General features: G+C 29.5%; 1 protein-coding gene across 1 annotated transcript; it reads right to left on the bottom strand.

Annotated features, from left to right (window-relative positions):
• Positions 1 to 743: 743 nt before the first annotated feature.
• Positions 744 to 2,141, bottom strand: LOC119681260 (E3 ubiquitin-protein ligase NRDP1-like). Its single transcript, XM_038094400.1, has 2 exons — positions 1,065 to 2,141; positions 744 to 940 (listed from the first exon to the last, which is right to left on the bottom strand). The coding sequence occupies exon 1, from the start codon at positions 2,067 to 2,069 to the stop codon at positions 1,119 to 1,121; it is 951 nt and encodes a 316-aa protein (XP_037950328.1). The 5' UTR covers positions 2,070 to 2,141; the 3' UTR covers positions 744 to 940; positions 1,065 to 1,118.
• Between the last annotated feature and the right edge of the window lie 6,212 nt (positions 2,142 to 8,353).

The following is an 8,353-nucleotide window of genomic DNA, read 5'->3' as shown; positions in this document are numbered from 1 at the left end:
TAAGCTTAATATTCTATATTAATAATAAATAAAAATAAACAAATAAATATATATGCCGAAGTTTTACCTGGACAATAATATAAAAGGGAAAGGATTGCAACTAGTCCAAAAACAATGAAAGTATTATAATCGCATGGGTAAAACTGTCCGATGAGTTTAAAGAATAAAATTCTTGACATTCGATATACAACTTTGGGATGCTGCAAGTACCTTTAAATTCTTCAAACGCACCTTTCTGAAATATATGCTATTTTTTCAAACTACTTTATGCATCATGAGATATATTTTGTAAAGAAGGAAATTAATGTTATAAAGATTTAGCTACAAGTCTTGTGGATAATATCGGATTTGAAAGAAGGTTTAAGTGGTTTAAGTTTTCTAGTCTATCAGATGAACTTTTTATATAATTATAATTCAATACTTTTTATATATTATGTATTTGTAAAAATGATCATCTTTATAACTGTGATATATATTCAATTGTGGCAACACTACCCGATTGTCAAAATGTAAAAAAACAAATTCATGTTTCCGGTTGTTGTCGTCGTGAAGTGCATTTGCAACGCTAGCTTAATTCAACTAACATTATAATTACATTATAATTATTCAACTAACATTATGAATACAAGTAAAGAACATAACAATAACGATCAGCTATTCCTGTAATTAATTTCTGACGAAACATTAGGTTACTGATACAAAAAAATTTTACAATTAGGATTAAAATAATATGAAATAAAAAATTATGATCAATTAACTGACGACATTTTATTTCAATGCATGTATATTTTATTTTTGGAATTAATCCATATATAAGACTGCTTTGGCACATTTCATTGCTAGAAGGCTTCATCATACGATATAATGCTTTCGAAAAAATCCGTGTGATAATAACAATGAAAATTCGAAAAATGTCATGTGGTTAATTCAAACGCAACAGCTAAAAAGAAAAAATAGAATAGTAATTAATAAAATGTTATAAAAATGTTTTTATGTAATTTTTTAAAACAGATAAAGTAGTTAAAGATTTTATATAAATAAAAAGAAGAATTTAAAAAATTTACCTAAACTTTTAACAGCCATCAGAAGAAAAATTTTCAATATTATTTACAAAATTATTATTCAACGCCACTTTCAAAAACGAATACCAATCCAGGATACGTTCTATACTCTAATGAGACGTGCCTATTTTGATGAAAATCCATAACAACTGCTTGCATATCCGGTATTTTTCTAAGGACAAATGTATTCAAAATACTCAAATGTTTTTTACGAACATACATGTCACTTATTCCAAACGGCCAATTGGTTTCAGTTGAGTTCTTAAGAAGCATTTCAGCAAACATTTGTGGGCATTTATGCTTAGCTAACGCTTTCTTTAAACAACGTTGGAGTCTCGCACCAGGTCTTGGGAAAATTTTTCCCCACATTGTTACACTAGCCAACGGTAAAGAAGTCGACCACATTTGAAAACAATGGTGAATAGCTATTGGTAATCTACTTATTTTATCCTGTGGTTTTCTGTCAATTTTATGTTTCATGTACATGAAATCACACATTTGACTCCATTCCCTTTTTAAGCAATCCAAGGTTTCACCACAGCACCTCAATGCCTGTTTATCTGGGTATATTTTGTCTTGGTGTGCAGCTATTAGTTCCGTTAGATGTGCAACACAATCATGCATTTCAATGTTCTTTCTTTTGATTTTACAACCACAGCCTTTTCGACATATTAACTCCCCTTCGGGACCGAATTCGCAAGTTTTAGTGTGGTTTATAAAGTCACATAATCTAAGGATTTCCTTACAACCATTATTGAAGTATTCACATTTAAGGTGAGTACGCGTAAGCATTTTAAGAACTATACCCAAAGGACATTGTTTATGAGTTACACGCTTGCGGTCAACTGGACAATATTCATGATTTTCAAACCATCTCGCTGCGCAATTGCGACAGAATACATGGCCACATGGATGACATTCTATTGGATCATCAAATACGCCAAAACAGATTAGACAAATAATGTATTCACTAACGGAGCCAATAACCAAATCGGGATCAATACTCATTTTAATTTTTATTCATCAAATTTATTACTTTTTGCAACATTAATGATACACAAAATATTGCAATTTTACAAATTCAAAAATATACACAAAATTTAAACACTCAAAATATATTTGAAGCTTTCTTACATATTAGTTTTATTCAAAAAAAATTTAGTTTTTACTTGGTGACACAGCCTACTAATGCTGAAAAAAATTAGATACCTTAAATATATTCAATTATATATATTTAACTTAATACATAAGTTATATAGAAGAAGAACTTTCTTCATATCTGAGATGGTTTCTGTTGTTTTGATTATTTGAAGATGACCAGTTTATTGAGAACTGGAATCTAAAATTTTGAGTCATAAAATTTTTAATATTAACATCGTTAAGTATAACACAATATTTCAATAGAGTCAACCGGCATATGGATATTGAAATAGCCATATAATAATATGGCTAATAGTATGGCTAATAATATGTCTAATAATATGGCTAATTTACTATGATAATAATATCATAGTAAAAGCTAAATATAAAAAACAATAAAATAAAGTTCTGACTTTTCAACGTATGTGTGGGCAAATAATGTTAGGATTTCCTTAAACATGTACGATTGGAGTTTCAAAATCTAGCAAAAAAAAAATTTAGGAATGTAACTAAAGATTACAAAATCGAAAACGACATAACTCCGTTGTTTATTGTTCTAAAATTCTGAAATCTGAACTATCAATTCTCAAAATTTAAGTTCAACAGTATACACATATCTTATGTGCCTTGCATATAAATAAAATATAAGCATAACATTTCGCCTGCACTAAGATTCCATTGTGATAATATTAAACACATATTTATTCTCTTAAAGACCTTTCAGTGTTAAATTTAACGTAAATCTGCTGTCCTAACTGCTCCTACGTGTGTTTTGCATTAAATTTTTTATGAAAAATTTTACCGAGACTTTCAAATTTACACTTACAACAATGGCTTCATTTATTTGCTATTATATTTCATATTACATATTTCACACAAGATACTTACAAAGAACTTAAAAAATGTTTTCTTAACAGTTTTGGGGAAAAATATCCTGCTTTTGTTGTTATAGTCAGCGAGGTGCTATACAAAACTTTCCCACAAAAATCCGAAAAAAATCCACAAAAAAATAAAGCAGATAAAGAGTAAAAGAAAAAAGTCATGGGAAAACAAAACATAACAATGGTTTATTTATGATAGCATAAAAGTTTTGACCTGTACACAAACAACAATGCCAACAACACCTACAAAAAATAATAACTTCAAGTACAAGAGCAGTGCCGGTATACCAACTCCAAAGCCGCCATCAACAGAAACAGAAGCAAATCCCATAGAAATATTAAATACAATCGCAGGCATTCAATTTTGCATGAAGTGTAGGAACCTCGTCTTGTTATACAAAAATAAAAAAAAAAATAAAACAAATAAAAAAAAATACAAAAAATCCAAACAAAAAGTGTAATTTCTTGATGTTGTGTTTTCTATCTGATTTTTTTTTTTTGAGTTATTGTTATGAAACTAACACGTTTCAGCCAGGAGAAGTGTTTTTATTTTTGAAGGAAGTTGTGCTGCTGCTCATGCAAATCGAAATTGTTTCGTTGGTATAGAGTAAGGACGAGCAGCGACAGCAGCAGTGCTACATTACACGACGGAAGTCATAGTTAGCATACAAAAGTCAATAATATCAACTCATTCCTTATCTATGAGTAGCATGAAAAGCAAATAATAACAAATACATGCACATAACATAACAGCACATAACACAAACAATAATATATGCTACGCACACGCATTTTCACACAAACACTTAAACCTCAAACGAGCAGACAGACTGCTAAGCAAACGTTTGCTCGACTGAATATGGTAAGACATGTAAACAAATTTCTTATACTTTTGTGCTTTTGTGCATTTGTGTAATTGTATAATTGTGTACTCTTCTGCTCTTGTACTTGTGCTAAGCACTTCCATTTGTGCTGGCGTAAATTTATGGTGCCACGGTACGTATAAGTGATACGTTTTCATGCTCCTAAGCTGATTCGAGCGTTCGCATGCATATAAACAAATTTGTTTGTCCAAGCATGAATGTGTGCGTGAGTGTGCATGTGTGTGCATATGCATATGACTACTTATCGTTATCATTTTCAAAATTTCAAAAACATTTTTCTCCTTTTCCACTTACTTGCTAAAACGTGTAGGCGTAAAGGCGTGCCTACGTGCCTGCCTACTGGCACATGCATTTGTGCGTTTGCCTGCTCGTTTATTTGCCAAACTCATCAACATTTTGATAAATTATTATAATTGGCCTCTCTGGTTAGATGCCACATCATAGCCACACATTATGTATGACACATTGGCAACATTGGCAACATTGGCAGTAATAGCAAAAGTAGGCTGTTTAAATATTGAACCTTCATAAACATGAGTAGTGGCATTTTAATTTATAATTATTTGCTATTATGCCTACAGTGCATTAGTTCTGAGTAAACTACGTCGTTCTAAACATTACTTTGGAAATTATATTCCATTCTCAATGCTTAGAACTTATGCCCAGAAACTTATTGCAGGCTTTCAATGTTTTTAATTAATTCTGAGCTCTTTAACATAAAATGTGTGCTTAAGAATTAAGCAAAATTAATTCAGCAAATAATTTTAAAACATTTTATTTTTGCTCTTAGCTCTTCAGATCATCAAATAAATTTATTCAACTTCATATACTCAACTAATGTTTTGTGATAATCTGTAAATTTAACGAGTGCATTTGTTCTTATTTCATTTACATTAATTTTAAGTGGAATGGAATTCCTTTTACAGCATTCATTTAGCTAAGTTAAGCTCCTTTCCGAGATAAGAACAGTTTTTACAGTCGAACAGTCGATCATAAAAAAGAAGAATAACATCCACTGAATTTATTAAAAATAAAATATTTAATATCCGTAGATACTAAAAAGTATTTTATCAGCTAAACCAACCAGTAACAATTGCTTTAAGATAAACTTACTCAGTAATGCATACGATGCCAGGAAACTTTAACTTATAACAGTTTTTTTAACTACGGAAGAAATGGATGAAGAATATCAATTTAAAATCACATATGTAATTCGAAAAAATTTATATAATCCTATTAAATTAAAAACCTTGTTTACTCCACAATATTGGTAGAGAGAGAGAGTACCACAGTGTTTTTAAATTTGAAATTTAGTATTTTAAAATTGTTTTTGTTGTCCTTTGTTCGGACTGTCAGAGCTAATAAACCGATATTGTATATTCTCGAAATATACCAGATACATAAGATTACGGTTTAAAATATTTGGTTTCAGATATTGGTTTCAAAAACTCTAAAATTTTAATGAGATCGATGAAATAAAAATGCTTCACGTTTCAGTTACTTGATAAGACTACCTTTTTTAAGTAAAATGTGGTAATTATTTTTAATAGGAAATTCTGATATATTATGAATTATTTCTTTAATGAAATCATTTTATCAAAGTATATATAATCTGTAGGTTTAACATATTCTTAATTAATTGTTTGAATAAATGGCATGGCACATGATCTACATTTCTTTTTAAAGATAAATTTATATTTTAACTTGATTTGATAAGTGCTACACGGATTCTGCTCCATCGACAAAAATTTTAGAGAAGTGACTAGCTGATTTTAAACTGGTCATAAAAACACTGGTAATGCCAAACGTGCTGGTTGCCTAAAAGTGGTGGCGACACCGGGAAGCATTAAAAAAGCACACAAAATCGGTTTAGCAAACCGTAAACTAAAGTTGCAGTAGATAGCTGACAGCTTAAGCATTTTAAAGAAATATATCGGTTTCATTTTTGAAGTGTGTGCCGTTTTTGCTGACTGTTGACCAAAAACAACAACATATCGATAATTCTGAGAGCTGCTTGGAGCTATTAAAGCAGAACAAAAAATACCTTTTGTGTCGATGTCTAGCATTGAATGAAATTTCAATACACTCCTCAGTCGAATCGGCAGTCAGCTGAGTGGATAGGAGCTGGCGAACCTTACCCAAACCTCAACCGGTCAAAAACGCAACAGACAACCTGTAAGACTTTGGCGTTCGTTTTTTCAGATAAGCATGTATTCTTTTTCATCAACTACCGATAGAAAAGTCATCGTGCAAACTGAAGAATATTTTAAAGCCAAAGATAAATCATTATATAAGAGAGTTATGGAAATGTCATAAAAGCACTATAATGATTGTATTACTCTATAGGATACTACATTGATGAATAATTTCAAATTTACCCAAAAACTTGTTGTTTTTGTTTGAATTTTCAATTGAAGTCCAATGCATTTTGTTGGAATTATTTTACAGGACTAGGTTATGCAAAGAAATAGTTTCAGTATTGTATAAACCTTGAGTGTGTGAAATTGAGTTAATTGAGTCATCTAATCTTAAACAAAATCATTTTTTAAAATATTTAGTGCCTTAAATATATTGTATTGCCACTTTACTGATTAAAATGATACTACTGAAATAATAGTGATATGCACGCAAATTGAAATATCTTTCAACTTCTGTTGAAAACGCTTTTAATAAATGAAATAAGTGAAATCATTAAATAAATTAAGGTGTGAATTTACAATAATTCTAAAGAATTGTATAATAAAAATGTTTGTATAATAAATTTAACATGATTTCACAGCTAATTAACAATTCAAATGAAAATCCTTTTTGGTAAAGAAAACACTTTTATCCCACATCCATGCAATGCAATTTAAAGAGGAGTAGCAATTCCACGAAATTCTCATCAAATTAGGTGTAAAAGCTGTGATGCCATTAAATGCTGTGATGTTAAAAATGCTTCACATTTTTAATTTATATTTCAGAAAAACAAAATTAATTTAACATTTGCAACTTTATATGCATATCACGCCAAACGCAGTGATAAGAGACTGATTTCATGGAAATATCACATAAAAACAGATACGCGAATATATGCTATATATGCAGCAAATATAGCATCCGTGCGTCTGTATACATCCTTTTTCAACCTTTTTGAAGAGAAATAAGAACAAAGCACATTCATGCATAAATTTGTAATATTTCATTTTGTAAATTATCACACCTTTTGACATGAAAAAGCACAGGAACGTGTGAAAAAAATCAAGTCAATTGGCATATGAAAAAATTGCGATAAAAATATCAGAAATTTTTTTCCTTACATTTTTATCTCAACTGACAAATAAATTTGAATTAAATGTAATAAATTCGGTATTTGATTTGTGCATTTAATAGTAATTAATTTTCAATAAACATACATATAACAAAAGATATGAATTTAAAACTTGTAAACAAGGATAATTACAATTACAATATCCGCCATGTGGAGTTTTTTTTTCTAGCAAAAATGTTAAAAATAATATAATTGGCTTTTAATGATATTAATTATAATTATTGCCTGAAGTGAAATTGTTGTCAAAGAGCATTTCAAATTCAATTGCAATTATTTCGAATATTCAATAATTAAAATGTTCAGTGTAATTAACAAAATTACATTGTTTGTGATGTTCAAAAACAAAACAATTTAATGGTACCTACCCCATTTAAACAGTAGCAAAAATTAAATGGAATAATAAATATATTAGAATTAATTAATTAGCTATATTGTTTGAAGTGTGTAATGTTTTAAGCTCCTAACTCTACTATGTATTAACGTAAAGAAGGGTGTATTTTTGTGTCATATTTACAACCTTTTGAACATAAAAGCTGAAATTTTTATCTATATATATATAAATGAATGTTGTCTGTCTGTCTGTCTGTACTCGATGGATTTAAAAACCATACATTCAATTACCGTGAAAATTTGGGAAATTATTAGGTATATCCCCGGAAAGGTTTTTACAAATTTTTATTGAAATCAGAAGTTCTAAGTTCATTTAATTAGTAATATTTTGGTAAAAGTGTATTCTGTAATATAATGTCCAATATCATTTAAAACCATCTAGCAATCCTAGATTGTTAGATTGTGAGAAGTCTGTTTGGTTTCTACATTCGTACAGTGTGTATTATAATTTAGTTTTGAGTAAATATATTAAGTGAAATAAAATAATTTATTTAATTTCATTTATTAAAATAAGAGGGAAATACGTTTTATTTAACACCACAATTATGCCACCAAATCGAAGGGTAGAGCTTCAGAAACAAGTGAGCAGAGAAAAACTAGACAAGAAAGATATCGGATTCACACTGCTTTTGCTCAATCATTAGAAACGAGTGAGCAGAGGCAAGCAAGGCAAGGAAGAGATCGAGT

Source organism: Teleopsis dalmanni, chromosome 2, assembly GCF_002237135.1.
Source record: "Teleopsis dalmanni isolate 2A chromosome 2, ASM223713v2, whole genome shotgun sequence".
Lineage (NCBI taxonomy): Eukaryota > Metazoa > Arthropoda > Insecta > Diptera > Diopsidae > Teleopsis > Teleopsis dalmanni.
Note: the sequence above shows the minus strand (reverse complement) of the source record. Positions and strands in the feature narration are given on the sequence as shown.

Excerpts from the sequence above, each read along its gene's own strand:
- LOC119681260 (XM_038094400.1), bottom strand. The coding sequence starts at position 2,069 with ATGAGTATTGATCCCGATTTGGTTATTGGCTCCGTTAGTGAATACATT.